This window comes from Lampetra planeri, chromosome 3 (assembly GCF_965212315.1).
Source record: "Lampetra planeri chromosome 3, kcLamPlan1.2.h2, whole genome shotgun sequence".
NCBI classification, from domain to species: domain Eukaryota; kingdom Metazoa; phylum Chordata; class Hyperoartia; order Petromyzontiformes; family Petromyzontidae; genus Lampetra; species Lampetra planeri.
The window spans coordinates 3860710-3880201 of NC_136109.1; the positions used below are offsets into that span (position 1 = coordinate 3860710).

The window sequence follows — 19492 nt, forward strand, 5'->3', positions numbered from 1 at the left end:
GGGGGGGGGGGGGGGGGGTGGGAAGAGGGAGTGGGCAGGATGCCTCCTACGGGGCCGCCACTCTTCCCCGGACGTGTTACTTAAGCGACCGTCGGGGGCATCTCGTGAGAGACTGTCCCCAGATTGCCCACGCTAGACACGCGCCAGGGTTAAACGCCAACGCCCCCTAGAGAGTGGACCAACTAGGGGTGCAATCGGCACGTTCCTGACACAAACAGACGATAATAATAATGGTGAGCGAGTGACCTCCACACAGATGCCGACAACAACACCCAAGGACATGGCGACTGCGGGCGACTGGCTGCGGGAGCTGGTGGCAGGAATCACAGGGGCCACGTCACAAGTGGAAGGGCAGGTAAACGGGCGGCGTACCCGGATTCTATTGGACACGGGGGCGGTAGCCTCGCTGGTGAGCACGGCACACTGCAACGTGGTCGGGGTTGACGTGGGCCGCCTGCAGGCCCTGGACCAGGCGCTGTACACTGCGACTGGAGCCGGGATGGGACTGCTGGGGAGGGTCAGCCTGGAGGTCCGTCTCGGCGGCCAGGTGTGTGACCAAGAATTCTACGTGTTGAGCGTGTTGTGCCATTAGTGTATTGCAGGTACCGACCCCCTGAAAAAGTTGGGGCTCAACGAACAGCCTCGCCAGCGATGCGCCACCGTGGAAGGCAGCGGGGAGCGGATTCCGTTCCTGGGACAAGAACCAGATCACCCCCGCTTCACACCCGTGGCCGCTACCCTGGTGTCGGCCGTCACCATCGGGCCTCTCGTGGAGATGCTGGTGCCGATGGCAACACCCTCTACCGACCCCGCACACCGACCATCGGGTGAGGTAAGTTGGCGGAGCGGTACGGGGTTGTGGGGTCAGCCACGCTAGTAAACGCGGATGGGGGCCGACTGTTTGAGGGTATTTAACCATCACAGTACCCCGGCAATGCTGCGGCAGTGCACCACGGTAGCCACAGTACACCCCCTGTACGCACGTCACTCTAACAGCTCGGTGTTTGCCCTCTGGGCCTAGGACCCCTGCTGCCCCAAGGACAACCAGGACCTGGCCTGGCGAGTCGGCCCGACTCCCAGAGCAGAGGTTGTCCCCCTGCTTGACGCGCTATATGTACCCTGGGCAGATTTACCCAAGGGGGAGGCGGATCAGCTGCGCGGGTTGTTGCCAAGAGTACGCCGACGTGTTCAGTGAGCACGATTCGGATGTGGGCTGGACAGACCTCGGTTAAGCACCAAATTGACACAGGTGCCGCCCGACCCATTAAACTCCCCGCATACCGAGTGGGTGCACCTGAACGGGCCCAGATTAAAGAGGCAGTCGTGGAAATGCTCCGCGAAAACATAATCCAGCCCTCAGCGAGCCCCTGGTCTGCCCCGGTTGTTACTGGTGGGTCGACCCGGTTTTGCGTCGATTATCGAAAGTTGAACGCAGTTACCCTCGGCGACGCCTTCCCCATCCCCCGCATCGATGACACCTTTGACAGCCTCGCAGGGGCGCGGTATTTTTCCACCCTCGATCTCGCGTCCGGGTACTGGCAGGTGGAGATGGCGGAGGAGGATCGGCTAAAGACCGCATTTACCACCCCAATGGGACTGTTCGAGTTCCGAGTACTCCCGATCGGACTCACTAACGCGCCGGCGACATTCCAGCGGTTGGAGTTGGTGATGCAGGGCTTGCGATGGGAACAGTGCCTAATTTGCCTGGATGATGTGATCGTGTTCAGTAGGTCCCTGTCTGAGCACTGGTCTAGGTTACGGGAGGTGTTCCAACGACTGCGAGCAAACCATCTCAAGCTCAAGCCGTGTAAGTGTCATATTGCGCAGCGCGAGGTTGGGTACCTCAGACACCGCGTCAGCGAGGTAGGGGTGCACACCAACCCGGAAAAGGTATACGCCGTAGTGGAATGGCCACGGCTGAGGAACCTCACGGAGATCAGGTCATTTTTGGGGCTAGCCACTTATTATCATCGATTTGTGAAGGGATTCAGCAAGATTGCACGCCCCCTCACCCAACTCACTTCCCCTAACAACCCCTATCAGTGGACGGAGGCCTGCCAGACGGCCTTCACCACCCTCAAGGACCACTTCACCCATACCCCCACCCTGGCTTTCCCTGACTTTTCCACCAATTTTATTTGGACACCGACACCTGCAGCAGTGGTATGGGCACGGTGTTGTCACAGGTGCAGGATGGGACGGAGCGGGTCATCGCATACGCCAGCCGGACCCTAAAAGCGGGGCCGAACTGAATTATTGCGTGACCTATCAGGAATTGTATGCCATGATTTTCGCATGTAAGCAGTTCCAGCTGTATCTGTACGGCAGGAAATGTCGCGTGCGCACTGACCATTATGCTCTGCAGTTCCTCCTAACATTCAAGGAACCGCAGGGGCAGATGGCGCGGTGGCTGACGCAGTTGCAGGAGTATAATCTGCAAATCGAGTACAGGGCTGGGCGGACGCACGCAAACGCACCTTGTCAAGGCAACCCGCGGTATGCGCCGAGACGAGGGCGGAGGAGGCCTGCCTGTGCTTCATGGGGGGACGCTGACAACAGGCAACAACCCCCCGAGAGTGCCCTGAGACTAACCCCCCTCTGCTGAGAGAAAGTGCCGTGTGTGCCACAGAAGTCCCTGCAGAAGGAGCCAGGGACCCAGTGGACCGCCCGGCGGGCACGGGGCCCAACCCCGGGGCCCGACGGGTCGCTCAGCCCCACCCGGTCGGATCCAAAAAGACGTCGGCTGTGCGTTTTCGGGCCTAGATGACGAGCAGCTGAGACAGGCCCAGCAGCGGGACCCGGACCTGGCGGCGGTGGAGGCGGCCCTGCGGGAGGAAAAGGTCGCCCTGCAGGGACCCTGGAGTGGTTTCTATGCCCGGTTGTGTGTAAAGAACTGGGTAGTGCGGGAACTAACCGAAGCCGGGCAGCCGGGGTGCATCTGTGTTCCCGCCTAGGTGCGGCCCCAGCTGCTACGGTTGGTGCATGACCACCCGCTCGGGGGCCATGATGGGGAACGGCGCACTCGGGAGACCCTGCGTCGCCAGTATCTCTGCCCAAATTGATGCAAGACGTGGCCGCCTGGGTACAGGGCTGCCGCGCTTGTCAGCAGTGTGGGCAGAAACCGGCGCGGTATCAGGTGCCCCTGAGGCCGTTCCGCGTCAGCCGAGCGAACCAGCTAGTTTGGATTGACCTACAGGGGCCATTCCCACGATCCCATCGAGGCAACCGGTATATTCTTGTGGCAGTAGAGTATTTCACGCGCTACCCAGTGGCGGTGGCCATCCCAGATAAAATGGCCCTTGTGGTCGCCCGGGCATTTGTGGAGCATTACGTACTTAAACATGGGATCCCCGAACGAGTCATTACTGACCAGGGTAGTGAGTTCGAGGCAGAGCTATTTCAGGCGCTGTGCCGGGAGTTCAGAATCCAGAAGGACCGAACTACGGCATACCACCCCAGGCGAATGGTATGGTGAAGCGTATGAACCAGACATTAGCCGGGAAGCTCAAATGTATGGCGGCCGCCAATCAACAGGATTGGGACAAACACCTCCCCTAAGCCCTGTTCGGCTACGCCACCACAGTACATACATCTATGGGACAAACCCCGTTGTTTGGCGTTCCACCTGCCGCAACCGGAGGAAGGGAGTAAGCATGTGGAGCACCTGATGGGGACCCTGTGAGGGGCCCGTGGCCAGGCCTACCAACAGGGGGAGGTCGCACATCAGCGGCAAGAGCAGGGCGCCCGGCCCCGTGTGGAGCCCCCCTCTACTCGGCAGGCTCTAAGGTATGTCTGCACACGCCGCACGTAGGGGCTGGATAGGTGGGGAAGCTGACCACCTACTGGCACGGACCCTGGACCGTGGTGCGGCAGATCTCCCCCTGGACGGTGCTGATCCAGGGCGGGGAGAGGGGCCGAGAGACGGTGGTCAACGTTCGCCGATTAAAACCATGGAGGATAGCCTCGGCGAGAGAGACCCCCGCTGTTCGGGTACCCTGAAATCCCGGGATCCCCGTGCCCCTCGTACCTGAGAGCTTCACACCGTATATGGGCCCCGTGGGACCCCAGCCCCCGGGAGGCCCCGGCCCCGCCAGCAGGCGGCGGCCCCTAAACCCGTCTGCCCCTGAGCTTGTTCCCCAGCCCGCAGATGACGGGGGGGCGGGTGGAGCCTTTGGAGTGGAGAAGGAGACCGCCGCAGGAGCCTCAGAGAACGGAGCCACTGCCCACGAAACCGGCAACGAGGGCCGGGCAAGTCCCGCGGACTCTGCGGCGCTACTTGGTGGGGGCGGCCCAGGCGAGGTACTCCAGTCAACCCGGGACGGGGATGGGCACCTTGGGGGGCTATGTGGTGCCACAGCAACAGATAAACTCTGCCAGCGCTGCTATCCCCTCGCACCCCCCCACACGAATGCCGCAACACCCCCACTAAACACACACATGCACCAACGTAGGGTCTCGTGGGGGATCACCTGGTACCCTGGGTTTTTACCCGAGGGGCCCCTCGTGGGGACGTCTCATGGTTTCCCAGTGCCAGGAGATTGGCCGACCCCCCTTGAGGCCGAATTGCATTGTGGCCCCGTGAATTAGCTTAAAATTGTATGGGCACGACAAGCTCACCGAGCAAACCGCAATGAGAACACACCCAGTACAGGGGAATAGGGCCTTGGGGGGAGCAAAACACCCAGTGAACAATGCGCAAGAGGAGGTGGGAGGGAAATTCCTGAGATAACTAAAGCTAAACCTCAACCGGAGTCTAGGGGGGGAGGACGGGTGCGCAAACAATGGGTGAAGGCACGCCGGCGGCGCCGCGCCAGGTAGAGGGCGGGGCATCTGCCCTGACCTCTGCCCTGCCCTGCCCTATCGATTGGCCGGCAAGGTAAGACCACGTGACCTGGATTTTTGGATTCGGAGGAGACAAAGGGAGGGAAGGGAAAAAGGTTAGTCAGTTCTTGTCCAGTCGGCCAGCTACCCAGTCGGACTCCCAGCTGCTCGCAGCGTCTGAGCGATGTGGGCGAATACTGCTACAACTCTACCCCAGGCAGAGAACACCGACGCCGCGTGATTTCTGTGTGTGTGGGGAGAGCGTAGGTGTGGTGTGAGTACGTGCATACGCGTGAAGCGCACGTGTATTCAATCATAAATGATCGCTGACGTTCGCGTGCATGTTTACGCAGTGTGTTCACGTAGCGACCATAGCCCTCAGCGGTGGAACGCGCGAATATTCTCGTCCATTCGGCCATCGTTTTTGCCCGCGTGCCCGTGCCCGCGTGCGTGTTTGCATGGCGGATTGAAGCCAACCCAACGGGAGGTGGGGAGGGACGCGTGCATATTCATATGGCTATTTTTAGCGCGAGCCGTGGCGAGCAAAACTGCGCAGGCACGCGCAAGCACGCAGCCACCTCTGGACATTTGGGGTAATGTACGTGGGGAGTGTGTGGGATAACTCCAGGCGTGGTGAGCAGCGTGCACCTGCACGCGCGTGGAAGGAGCTCGGCATTAGTGGTAGTGTACGTGGGGAGTGTGTCGGATAACCCCAGGCGGTGGGGAGCCAGCCACTAGCCATGTCCCACAGAGAGGACGCTGGTGCGGGGAGGCCGATCACCTGATCGTCGGCAGTCCGGCGAGAAGGGGCGGAGGAGAAGGGGAGATAAGAGGAGGGGGGCATTAGCCCCTACAGTTAATTTGCCATCTCGGTCAGCCAATCCATGGCACCTGTATCTGTCCCACGTGGCCTAAAGTGCACCTAGCATGGCAAATGCACTGTGGTCACTGCCACTTAGTGACGAATGGCGGCGGTTGTTGTTGGTCTGTCTCAGTGCTATGTTGTTTCTGTGGAAGCTGAGTGTCACAGTGGGATGTGCTGTGTCTCAGTGTTATGCTTTCTTTGTGGGAGCTGTGAGTGTTACAGCGGGATGTGCTGTGTCTCAGTGCTATGCTGTATGGGGAAGCTGTGAGTGTCAAATTGGGATGTGCTGTGTCTCAGTGCTATGCTGTATGGGGAAGCTGTGAGTGTCACAGTGGGATGTGCTGTGTCTCAGTGCTACGCTGTCTCTGTGGAAGCTGATGATGAACGTGATTATTTCGCACTTCACCGCGGTGCAGGTTTCCGTGTTTACCTCTCGTGAGATGTACACAATGCACATAAACCTGACTTACATTTGAGCGGACAGGACAGGTTACTGAACGACGGACTTTGGTGGAATGTTAGTAATGGAGTTGAGTAAAATGTGTTGACAGCTGTGTTGTGTCAGAACTGTTCTCGTGGTATTTACCAACACTCACGATTCCTATCGCTCCCTTCAGTCTCTTGCAGCAAGAAGCGCTGCATCACGTTCACCACAAGGAGGGTAAAGGTTACAGATGTGAGCCCCTTTCTCGACGGCAAAGTCAAATAGTGGCAGGAGTTTCTGTTTGTTCTTGAGCGAGCGTTGCGGTGTTGCATTGCGCTCGCCTGGCCCACGCCCTAAACACCCCGAATGCGTGGGAAGCCCAGCCAGGTTGAGCCTGGACCATGCTTGGATGGGAGACCACCACCACCACACACACCCGGGTGCTGTATATTGCTGTGGGGCTGTGTTGTCAGAAGAGCGCAGTGGAGTAAAATCCCACGTTCCAACATCTTTGCTCCTTACCTTCACCAACCCGTACTGACCAGCATGGTGAAGTATGGTTAAATAACCCACACAATTCATATTTATTTTGAATACATAATTTTTCTAGCAGTGGATTGACCAAACGGGCTGTGCTTGTCCGTAAACTAACGTGCAAGCAATGTTGGATGTGCTGCCTCAAGAAAACCTGCCAGGTGAGCTAGTAACATTCACGTACGCAGTAAATATTTATTTACACTATAAGCACAAGAAAGCACAAACAGAACAAATACGTGAAATACAATTCCAAAGATAAGGGAAACTGATAGCATGATAATTGCCACACGGTAAAATGTAGCCTCGCATTGTAGTGTATGTGAAACGTGATAACGCAGTAACCCTAGTACGGTACACACCCTCACACCTCTACACCATGAAGGAGGCTCAACCAGGGCTGTCCCACCGATGTCCCGCAGCCAAATTCACCTAAACTCATCTCAAGCTGCCGGCTGACTTGGAGCCACCGCTGTCGTCCTGCCCGGTTTCCTGTGGCTGCGCCTCCACACCCGCGGGGTGCACGTGGGATACACGTGGGGTGCACGTGGGGTGCGCAGCCTTCAGCTGTACGGTCACCGCCGAGGCGATTGGCAAGCAGGCTGCAAGCTACGCCAGTTCTGGCGTGGTAGCGCATGCTCCTGTACCCAGGGTGCAGTGCCAACACACTGGGCACTGGTGACACGTCATGGAATGACAAAGTAATTCAAGACACGCACGGTCGCTAGGCATGAGAATGACCCTGCTGGGCACAAATAAAACGTGGCATTTTACCTTAACTTTGATTTGTCTACAAGCCGTCCGTAACATTTTTGGTTATTTGCCTTTTTATGAGTGTCATGTAAACAATGATGTAGTGTAGATATAGTTATGCCATTTTAGCATGCTCCCTTCTTAACATGCTAGACCAAGGCTGCCCAAACCTTGGCCCCAGCGCAAACGACATCTGGCCGGCCAAACTCACTGACTGTGGCCACCCAAGCCGAAGAGAAGCAAGCGACCTGCGTCACAAAAAGAGCGCCTGGAGGCATTCACGCCACTGTGTGGGGCAGTGCGAGGGCCCCACAGGGACGCGGCGTGTGGGGTGGAGCTCAGTGGGGCTGCAGCCTCGTGCCTCGCCTCTCCAGCTTGTCCCCGAGTCTCTCTGTGCACCCCTCTCCTATTGCTCCCTCATCCGCATTGTCACCACAGGACAATGAAACCAAATCCATTGTTGTACTGTACTGTGGTCCCTGCTTTCAATCTACAAATGGCTGTACATGCTCTCTTGTCTACCTCCTGAACACAGCTCCATCCTCTCTCATAACTTGATTCTGTAAGCATTTTCTCTCTCATATCTCTTGTGAATACATCTCCTACCTCTCTATTACGTCTCTTGCATGTTCTGCCCCTCTCTTTTTATGATTTATGAATGTACTGTCTGCCTCTCATACATCTGCTGTGAATGCACATATGTTATAATTTCTGGTTGTTGAATACATCTGTGAATCTGATATCTCTGGATGTACCCTTGTTTGCATCTGAACTGTAGCTATATTCTGAATATGATATATCTCCTATCACCCCTTTTATATATTCAACATTTTACTTTTATAAGATTTACGTAAAGATACCAACTGAAAATAGGCTGATTTATACCATTACCAATAAGACTGCCCACAATGCATCATACGTGTGTACAGTGAGGGAAAAAGGTATTTGATCCCCTGCAGATTTTGTACGTTTGCCAATTGAAAAATAAATTATCAGTCTATAATTTTAATGGTAGGTTTATTTGAACAGTGAGAGACAGAACAACAAAAATCCAGAAAAACGCATGTCAAAAATGTTATACATTGATTTGCATTTTATTGAGGGAAATAAGTATTTAAACCCTCTGCAAAACATGACTTAGTACTTGGTGGCAAAACCATTGTTGGCAATCACAGAGGTCAGACGTTTCTTGTAGTTGACCACCAGGTTTGCACACATCTCAGGAGGGATTTTGTCCCACTCATTGCAGATCTTCTCCAAGTCATTAAGGTTTCGAGGCTGACGTTCGGCAACTCGAACCTTCAGCTCCCTCCACATATTTTCTATGGGATAAACGTCTGGAGACTGGCTAGGCCACTCCAGGACCTTAATGTGCTTCTTCTTGAGCCACTCCTTTGTAGCCTTAGCCGTGTGTTTTTGGTCATTGTCATGCTGGAATACTCATCCACGACCCATTTTCAATGCCCTGGCTGAGGGAGGTTCTCACCCAAGATTTGACGGTACATGGCCCCGTCCATCGTCCCTTTGATGCGGTGAAGTTGTCCTGTCCCCTTAGCAGAAAAACACCCCCAAAGCATAATGTTTCCACCTCCATGTTTGACGGTGGGGATGGTGTTCTTGGGGTCATGGGCAGCATTCCTCCTCCTCCAAACACGGTGAGTTGAGTTGATGCCAAAGAGCTCCATTTTTGTCTCATCTGACCACAACACTTTCACCCAGTTGTCCTCTGAATCATTCAGATGTTCTCATTGGCAAACCTCAGATGGGAATGTATATTTCATTCTTGAGCAGGGGGACCTTGCGGGCGCTGTAGGATTTCAGTCCTTCACGGCGTAGTGTGTTACCAACTGTTTTCTTGGTGACTATGGTCCCAGCTGCCTTGAGATCATTGACAAGATCCTCCCGTGTAGTTCTGGGCTGATTCCTCACCGTTCTCATGATCATTGCAACTCCACGAGGTGAGATCTTGCATGGAGCCCCAGGCCGAGGGAGATTGACAGTTCTTTTGTGTTTCTTCCATTTGCGAATAATCGCACCAACTGTTGGCACCTTCTCACCAAGCTGCTTGGCGATGGTCTTGTAGCCAATTCCAGCCTTGTGTAGATCTACAATCTTGTCCCTGACATCCTTGGAGAGCTCTTTGGTCTTGGCCATGGTGGAGAGTTTGTAATCTGATTGATTGATTGCTTCTGTAAACAGGTGTCTTTTATACATGTGAAGTATTCGGAATGACGGCGGGAAACCACTTGAAGGGTAGCACACTTTATTTTCACTTGTCTTCCACAATAACACGTGTGGTCACTATTTCTCGCACTACACACTCCACCTGACACTGGTGGTTACTACAGCTCACGCTACACACTCCACCTGACACTGGTGGTTACTACAGCTCACGCTACACGCTCACTTGACACGCGTGGTTACTACAGCTCACGGTACACGCTCCCGGGCACTCCAGCCCCGTAGCGTCCGTGGCGCTACAGACCCACCCCAGCTTGGGCGTGGGTCTCGACCTCTGGGTCCCGTGGGCCGGCCCTCACACGGACGTTCGGCCCCGGGTCCCAAGGTCCCGCCTCTGAGCCACACAGGGCCCCGGTCCTCACAAGGACAGCGGGACTAGGTGCCTCAGGGCCCTATCTCTTCCTCCTCCGTCTTCTGTCTTCACTGGTCACCAACTCCCCGTGCGCCTGCGCGCACCGCCTTATATAGCCTCCCCTCCCGGGAGACGGAGCGTATGCGGACCGCGACGTGAGCACCCCCTTAGTTGACCAATCCCCACGCGCTTCCACACGATCCCTTCGCTGTCAGCGCGCGTCACCGATACCCAGCCAATCACTGCCTCACAACCCATGACCCTGCGCTGACCCATGATCCTTCACCGTCAGCGCGCGTCACCAACACACACAGCCAATCACTACGCGCTGGCACACGATCCTTACCCCAGCGCGTATCACCACTACACATGTAACAAGCCGAGATTAGGAGCACTCCCTTTAAGAGTGTGCTCCAAATCTCAGCTCGTTACCTGTATAAAAGACACATAGGAGCCAGACATCTTTCTGATTGAGAGGGGGTCAAATATTTATTTCCCTCATTAAAATGCAAATCAATTTATAACATTTTTGACATGCGTTTTTCTGGATTTTTGTTGTTATTCTGTCTCTCACTGTTCAAATAAACCTAGCATAAAAATTATAGACTGATCATTTCTTTGTCAGTGGGCAAACATACAAAATCAGCAAGGGATCAAATACTTTTTTCCCTCACTGTATGTATGACTGCTGATGGAGTTGACCAGGGCCCCAACTTGTAGAAGCAGTGGTTTTGCCAATAAATATTGGTTTGTAAAACCCATCGACTGAGGGGCTGAAATATAAGTTTCATTTTCTATGTGGAGAGATGGAACAGAGGTCTATTTCTTACATCGTTGCTGCTCAGTGACCTACACGGGAGTCATACGATCACGGAGATGAAACGAAGGTTCTGACGTTAATACCAAGTGGCCTTCAGTACATTGTCGATAATACATGATGTGTATAATACATTGTGTGTATTATAATTAATCTGTAGTATTGTCATGATATCACGATCACTCAGATAACTCTTCTTCATATATCCTTGCTCTCATATCCATCGTCTCTGTACATGTGTGTTGCATTGCTGTGCCCCACTGCTCTCTGCTCATTCGTCAATGCGGCCCTTTATGCAACGTCAAGATACCCCTGAGCTCGACGGCAGGGATGGACTTCCGCCTCGGTGGCTCTGGTCGAGCATTCACCAACTTGGAGCGTTCACCTTCTTCTGCATTGTGGTGACAATGCCACGAAAAGGAACGATGGCCGTGTTCGAGATGAAGGACAGCCAAGAGGGGGATCGCACCCGAGATTACGTCCAGAGTGGAGATTGAGCGATGGAATCAGCTCAACTGGAGGCGCTGGATGGATTATTACAGTGCAGGACAGTGACAGAGAGTGATGGCTTGGGAAGGCCTTCATCCAGCGGTGGATTGATCACCGCTGATGATGAGCCGTGATGGCTTTTAGTCAGCAGTACTACCGGCTGTCCAGCTCACGTGATATGTCTTTTCCTAGGTAGTGCCTTTTATTTGTTAGGCACCGTACGTGGTCCACGCGTGCACACGGACCGCAGCTTCGAGAGACAGGCTTCATGGCAACACTGGTAGCGACATTGGCGCGTGATTGATTCAGGAGAAACATTACAACGGTAGCTGCACTACAACACAGACCGCTGTGGCCTTCAGTGCGATCATTATCGCGTGCGTGTTTGAGTGACTGTGGGTGTCTGGGTTACACTGCCTGGCCTGAGTTGACCTGCAAGGACTTTGCACCTCAGTACACACAACCCTTCGCCGTGGCAGCCACGGTGGCACACGGGCAGCCGCGTGTCACTGACGAGAACAGCGCCGCGGTCAGCCACAGAGGCGGCTTCCCAGTGCACGCCACTCTGTCTACATCTCTACTACTCAGCTGACTTTGTCTGCAGTATGGTTGGCTACGTACGGTGCAAATGATTAGCATGGGTAGCTATGTACGGTGTGATAAAAGTTCAACATACATACATGCAGTAAGGCATGTGGGTGTTTTTAATTGTTAAAGTCTTGTTCCATGGCCATATTCTACAAACAAGCAACTCGCAAATTAGCAGTGCACAGACAGCCCAATCTGTGCACCGGCTCTCACTCTCAGCCTGGCCCCACAGACTGCCCTGCCCACCTCCCTGGTGAGGCTACCTGCCGGGCTGCCTACTCAGAGGGCAGCAGGGGCTCAGAGGGCAGATCTGAGGGTGCTCGATCTGGGATGCACAGTGAATGGGGAAGCACGGCCCACCCACACTCAGCAAGCAGCTGTGGAACATTAGGAATGGACCACTATTTTAATTATTTCCTCGTGCAGCAAGGGAGTAAAGTGTGGTTTTGTAAAAGTCATTATGTGCTGTGCAGTACATCAATGCACGTGTGTACACCAGCATATGATAACTAAATTGGGCCTGTGGGTGGCTGGCAGGGTTATTGATTAACCAGACTTGTACACCAGTCACGTGGTTAATGGCGACTCGGTTGAGGATTGCTGTGTGTGACACACGTGCTGTTGCATTTTACAGGTAAACGACCCAAAGGTTGTTTTTGATCGTTATAGAAATGTTCTAGACTTGTTCTAGACTTCAAGCTTGGCTTTGAATTGTTAGTTTGTGATATATTCAATAGGAGGGGTTTTAGCACTTGTGCACTGTAAAGGATGACGTACTGTAGTTAATACTTGTAATTATCTAACCCTGATACTGATTATTCTATAACCATGTCCATGCACCCAGAGTATGACTACTTGCAATGCTATTACGAATAGAACACATGTACAGTAGTAAGTTGTACAATGGTGACAAGCAGTCCGTATTCAGTACACATACAGTACAGATAATGGGTGTAAGATACCGATATAAGAGGATGGTATAGATAGACATACAGCTTAGGATTAAAGTAATATTCGAATAGTGAAGTGCAAGGGTTATTGTCAAAGACAAAGATGGTTTATCAGTAGTAGAATTGGGTTTAAGAGAAACTGTTATTTATTAACCGGACTTGTACACCAGTCAGGTGGTTAATGACGACTCAGTTGAGGATTGCTGTGTGTGACACACGTGCTATTGCATTTTACAGATTTACCACAATAGATTTGTTTGCCCTCGATTTGGAGCACCTGCCCACGTCCTTCATTTCGAGTGTGCAACACAGCCCCTCATGACGAAGGGCTCCACCATCCCACTGCTGTTCATGGAAAACCAACAATTAATACTCGACAAATGTGAAGCGGTTCACAGAGAGCAATTGAGAGGCATAATATGAGGCGACAGTGCTGGGGCAGGCCTCGTGGTGTGGAGAGGCTGGCTACCCAGCAGCAGCAGCGAATGAGTGCATCGCCTGTGGCTGCACTCACCTGCCTGCCTTGGTGGTGCAAGGTCGCCGCGCTCGGCACCAGGGGCCCGTGGCGCTCGTTGACTCGGCTCACCACGTCGCTCACCCGATCGCACTCGTTCACCTCGACCGTGTAGACGCCACCGCAGGGCAGCAGCAGGAACACGCAGCCGGCCCTGCGGCATACAGAGAGACGCGTGAGCAGCATGTCACCGTGACGCACAGAGACGGGAGCAGCGTCTCACCGGCACTCCCTTCCCCCACTCACTTTACCCACAGTGACTATGGTGAAGTATGGTCACACAATCACCATAACTAACACGGCATGTGGATTCCTTCATTCAGCTGCAGATTGGCAAAGTACGGTGCATGAGTTTTAATGGGCAATCTGAGCGCACGGCGATTACAGCTTTTATACGACAGTCAACACAATAGAGAGAACACCGTGTCGAGATGCCTTCCTGTGGCCTTCATCTCCAATTCTACATCCCTCGTGGGGATCAGTCTTTACAAAGAGCGACCACAGTTGACCTTCCAGTAGACAATTGTTTCAGCAACCATCGAGTGATGCAGTGCCAGCCAGCCCATTATAAGCTACCAGGTAATAATTAGTATTCATTACAATGACTGATGTATTAACTTCATTATTATCGCGTCAGACACATAGATGAATGATGGGCTGCGTCAGCCTCACACTGGGATCAGCACCCTGAGGCTGGTGCTTGTAAGGGGAGTGCTCCAGCACAGCGCCTCCCAGCTGGGGCATCTGTGTGCGTCATCGAGCACAGAGAGACGGCCATGGCTGAGCCAATGAGGGACTGCTGTGAATTATATTTGTGCTTATTGAAGGGCTAGGGGGCTGAACTTTGCCACACATTCAGTGAAACTACACTTAGAAAGTGTTTGTGTCGACTACCTGCTGTGACATACAGATCACGAGCAGGGACACTGACGAAGAGGATGGAACAAAATGTCTAACATGCTAAAAAGTGTTTTCTTTTACCAGGTAAACCCCACTGAGCTATGTAGCTATTTTTCAGAAGTGACCTGGTCACGAATGATAGCTCAACGAAGTGGCTTACCAGGTGGAAATTTATAGCAGCCAAACATTCAATGCATGTTTCTAAATGTGGAGGGAAAAACCGGAGGACCCGGAGAAAAATCCACGCGACCACGGGGAGAGCGTGAACACTCCAAATATACAGGCGTTAGCGTTGGGATCGAACCCACGACCTCCAGGCAAGGCAGTTAACATTTCACCACCAAATTCAAGGGCTTAGGTTTTTTGAAGTTCTATAATATAGCTGCATTCATGAGGGGCCTGAATTGGGCTGTTTGACCAACTCGTCTAATGAGAGTTTAAGTCTGTGGGAGGAAACCGGAGTAGACAAAGAAAACACCGAAATACGAGGGGACAATTCTCAGAGCTCCGCACAGATGGATTCAAAACAGTTTACTTGATTTGCTATCTCCTCGCCCCCATGCAGCTCGAAGAATTTGTGAGTTTCACAGGCGTGCGTGATCCACCAACCCTCGCTTCCAAAGCCACGGATCTCAGGCGTGTGCCAGTAACTCTCCGTATCCCAACACTCGCTGACCACAAACCACCAACCTGGCTGCTGACTGCCATGCTTATCACTTGCGAGCAGCAAAGTTCTTGCTCGGTAATATTATTTGGTTATTTAACATAGCCGCATTCACTTAAATAGCTTAATTGTTACTGTCCTGCATGAAGTTAAAGACAAACATTTCAGAGTATCTACGTGTGCCCGGAATGTAACTGGAAACCTGAGTTCGACTCCTGGCCATGACCAACATGAGTGGTGATGTCTGGACTGGTTCTGGGTCCACATTCACCAACCCACACTGACCACGGCGGTGAAGAAAGTTCAAACAGCCACCATGACCGGCACGACGTGGGGAGGCCTTCATCCAGCAGCAGTGACAAAGGGCCCTGCATTACCACCACCGCCACCACCATGTTTACTATGTGCACCGCAGTAAACTGCAGGGTGCAGTGATGGGGGCTGATTGACGTCAAAGAGACGATGCCTCTATGGACAGCCTGTCCCGTGGGGCTTATCGGCGTGTTGCCGATTGTTCATCACGGTGCAGGGTTTGGCGACTCTCTCCGACGTCTCCACCACCGAGAAGATCCGCACACCACTTGTCTGCGATGTAAACCGGGCCCCATGTTCCTGGCGGCGGCGCGTCCGCGTAACCCATGCCAGATTGCGATGATGCCCTGCGCCCTTGCCTTACCGTGCCTCGTGTCGCGCCGCGTCTGACATCGTCCCCGCATCGACGCCCGCGCCGGCGAGCTCCATCTCCACCACGGGGCGAGGTGGCGGAGGAGTCCACACGGCCACGCGCCGCCTGCGAGACGAGCGGTGGCACGCGCGATAAGTCGTCGATGGGGAAGCCGCTCGGAGCCAAAGTGATACCTGAAATGAAGATTGGCGCTGCTGATATGTTGCTGTCATGCGTGGTAAGTCATGCTATGTATGTTGAACTTCTTTCGCGCTGTACGTAGCCAACCGTGCTAATCGAAGGTGTGGGGGAAGAACAACAAACTATACACAAAACACAGTTCTAAAGAAATGAGTTTTCAATCGTAATGTAAAAGTCACATCTCCAGCGGCTTCCTAATATCGGAAGGAAGAGCATTCCAGACTGCCGCAGAAGCACATCTTAAAGCGCGAAATGCAGTGGCCGTCTTTGTTCGATGGCCAGCCAAAAGCCGCTGTGAGGATGACCGGAGTTGGCGTGGTAGTTTATTTTCCTAGACGAGATCAGCAAGGTACTGTGGCTCATTTGAGGTAAGAACGTGTGTAGTGGTGATACGCGCTGGGTGTATATGTCGTGTGCCAGCGCGTATGTACGGGTGTGTGTGTGGTGACGCGCGCTGACGGGGAGGAGCAGGCGTCAGTGCGCGGGTGGGGGTAGTGCTGCTGATTGGCTGTGTGCCGGTGACGCGCCCAGAGGGAGTGATCGGGTAGCAGCGCGGTGTGATTGGTCGGGGAGTGGAAACACGCGCTGAGCGGAACCGGATCGTAGGGATAGCGCGTGGGGATTGGGTAACTGAGGAGCGGTGCCGACGTTGAGGTCCGCATCCGCTCCGTCTCCCGGGAAGAAGGGGTATATAAGGTGATGCACAGAGGAGCAGGGGCAGAAGTGGAACCATCTAAGAATGAAGACGAAGGTGCAGAGATAGAGCCCGGAGAGGAGAGTAATGGAGAGTAGAGGAGAGTAAGGTATAAGTGTGTAGCCAGCGAGAGAGAACGGTCTACACGAGCTGAGTAATGTATAGTGTGTAGCCAGCGAGAGAGAACGGTCTACACGAGCTGAGTAATGTATAGTGTGTAGCCAGCGAGAGAGAACGGTCTACACGAGCTGAGTAATGTATAGTGTGTAGCCAGCGAGAGAGAACGGTCTACACGAGCTGAGTAATGTATAGTGTGTAGCCAGCGAGAGAGAACGGTCTACACGAGCGGAGTATGCATACGGTGTAGCCAGCGAGAGAGGAAGGTCTACACGAGCCGAGTATGCATACGGTGTAGCCAGAGAGAGAGATGCAAAGTCTACACGAGGCGAGTGGAGAGTGTAGCAGAGGCGCAGAGTCTACACGAGGCGAGAGAGGAGTGTAGCCGAGGCGCGGAGTCTACACGAGGCACAGAGAGCCGGCAGCACAGAATCCAGAGTCAAGAGAAGCGCATTGTGAAGAAGAGAGGCCACGCGTTGTATTGTTACAAGTCAAGATTTAATAAAAGAAGTGTGTTCCCGTCAAGGAGTTTCCTGCCGTCATTTTCCAATACTTCATCTGGCGTCAGAAGTGAAACGGGCTTCCAAGTATGGAGACGAGGAAGACCCGTAGGACCCACGGGATTGACCGCGAGGAAGACCTGGACGACTCGGGGCCGCTGGTGGCGGGGGGTGAGGAAGAGGACTTGCCCACGCTGCAGGGTCCGTCGACGGCGCCGGCCGAGCGACCGGGGACAGACGCCGGGCTTCGTGAGGCGCACTCCCGACTGGCGGAGCTGCTGCTCGCCGCCGCGTCCATCTTGGCGGAGATCAGCTCGTCGGGAGGAGCGGGGACGGTGGGGGACATTTTACAAGGTCGCCCCGCAGATTCCCGCCAAAACGAATGGGGGATTCCCGCCATTGCGCCTGGGCCTACTTTTGGCGGGAACGGCGAGCGCCACGTGGTGGTGGGTTCCCAAGCGCGCGCATCGACGTCATCAGCGCGCGAGGGGGTCCGCCATCTTACGTCTGCTGCTGGAGCCGCCATCTTAGACACCGACGGACAGGCGGAGAGGAACCACGAGGCGGATGACTTCATTTTTCAGCAGCGCCTGCCCACGTTGTCAGCCTTCAAGGCGGAAGGCGGAGACTGGGGCCAATTTCAGCGAAGGTTTTTGGCGCATCAAGAGATGTCAGCGTGGTCCGATGCTACGGCGCTGCGGGCATTGCCCGCCATGCTGGACGACGATGCGCTCGCGGCCTTCAGGGCTGCACGGAAGTCGGACCGCTCCACGCTGAAGGATGCGCTGGGTTTGTTGGCCAGGGTCTACGGGCCTCCCTCTACATGCCGCCATCAGTTCTACGCAAGACGGAAAGCGGCCACGGAGACCGCGCTGGCCTATCGCACGGCGTTGCTGGCTCTTGCTGATGCTGCGTTCCCTCGGATGGACGAGGAGGGCCAAGACGCGATGGTTTTGGAGCAGCTGCTCAAGTTGGCGCAGGACCTGGGGGTCCCTATCAATACAGCTGACGAGATTGATATTTCTTCTTTGAGAGTCGCCACGAGTATTCAAGCGCACGAGGCCCTACAACGGAAGCAAGGCGTTGGGTGCAACGCTGCTGTCGTCGCAGCCCCGGGTTTGGTGGTCGCCGAACCCCAAGTCGTCAGCCCACGAGAGGAGGCGTTCGCCACGGGACGACCAGGGAACTGGAGGCCGGGGGCCCGGTCGCCTCTGCGATCGGGCCGAAAGTCGGAGCAACCAAGATCTACTCCGACCCTCGTCACGTGCTATAACTGCGGCCTCCGGGGCCACGTGGCGTCCGGGTGCCGCGCTCCGCGGCAGCGCGCCATGGGAGCTCGGCTGGACGACGACCGAGAGCCCAAGTCATCTCTACAATCCCCGGCAAGTCGCGGCACCTCACACGCTCGGCCTGCTTATTCGGCACACATGGGACGCCGCGTTGCGGCGGAGGAGGGCCGGTTAAGGTTCGGGGATTCGGTTCGGCGAGGGGGGTTCGGCCGGGACCAGGGAGACATTGAATGGGCGGAATTGGGGCATAGAATTGTGGCTGCTTCGGCGGGTTCGTCCGTTGTTACGGGATCTATTGATGGGGTTGAGATTAGGGTGTTAGTGGACACGGGGGCATCGGCAACTATTATATCGGACCTCATTTATAATATTCTTCCAGTCCAATGTCGTCCGCTGCTTCCAGTGGATGTGCCATTTTACGCCGCTAATGGGGGATCGTTGGGCATTATCGGTCAGGTTAGGGCGTCCATTTGCATTGGAGATATCAAATTGTCGGGGCCCGTTTTCGTTTCGTCTTCTTTGGCAGTTCCGTGTCTTTTGGGCACTGACTTTTTGGCTAAAATGCCCATTAAAATTCTTATCGATCAACGATGCATTGAACTGCCATCGGGTCGCCGGATTTCATTTTTGACGGGCCCTACTGACATTCGGACGGCGTGCGCTACGATACAAGCGGTGGCGACGCAGACAGTGCAAGTGCCCCCGGGTTCACAGATGTTGATTCCCCTCCGGTTGCGGAAACCATGGGTGAGGGAGGCTTCGGGACAGAGTATGCTTTTGGGTCCTTCTAACAAGGCTGTCGGGGGTCTTGATTTATCGGTGGCTCACACTTTGGTGCGGGCTGACAGGGATCCGTTTGTGATGGTTTTGAACGCGGGGTCGCGACCAGCTGTCATTCCGCAGGGCACCGTGCTGGCTCACGCGGCGCAGGTCCCTGGGGATGATGGGTTGGTTGCGCAGGTGGGCTCGAGCCCCGCGCGGAACGTTGAGCCAAGGGAAGACCTTGAGTGGGTCCATTCGTTATGTGCCGCCTCGGACGATTTGTCGGCGGCGCAGTTGGGTGCGCTGCGCGAGTTGCTCATTGAATTCTCTGATGTATTCAGTAAACATAAGTA

The 19492-nt window shown here is 54.5% G+C and overlaps 2 protein-coding genes across 4 annotated transcripts in view; both read right to left on the reverse strand.

Annotated features, from left to right (window-relative positions):
• LOC144736604 (sterile alpha motif domain-containing protein 9-like) overlaps nt 1–16149 on the reverse strand; it is a 31735-nt gene extending 15586 nt beyond the window's left edge. Inside the window, exons 1-2 of the mRNA XM_078619174.1 lie at nt 15589–16149; nt 13349–13502 (exon numbers count right to left, since the gene is read on the reverse strand). Coding sequence (XP_078475300.1) covers nt 13349–13502; nt 15589–15809 — 375 coding nt within the window. The 5' untranslated portion in view covers nt 15810–16149. The remainder of the gene's footprint in view (nt 1–13348; nt 13503–15588) is intronic.
• Nucleotides 1–19492, reverse strand: part of LOC144736680 (uncharacterized) — an 828508-nt gene that overhangs the window by 298990 nt on the left and 510026 nt on the right. The gene's annotated exons all lie outside the window — the stretch shown is intronic.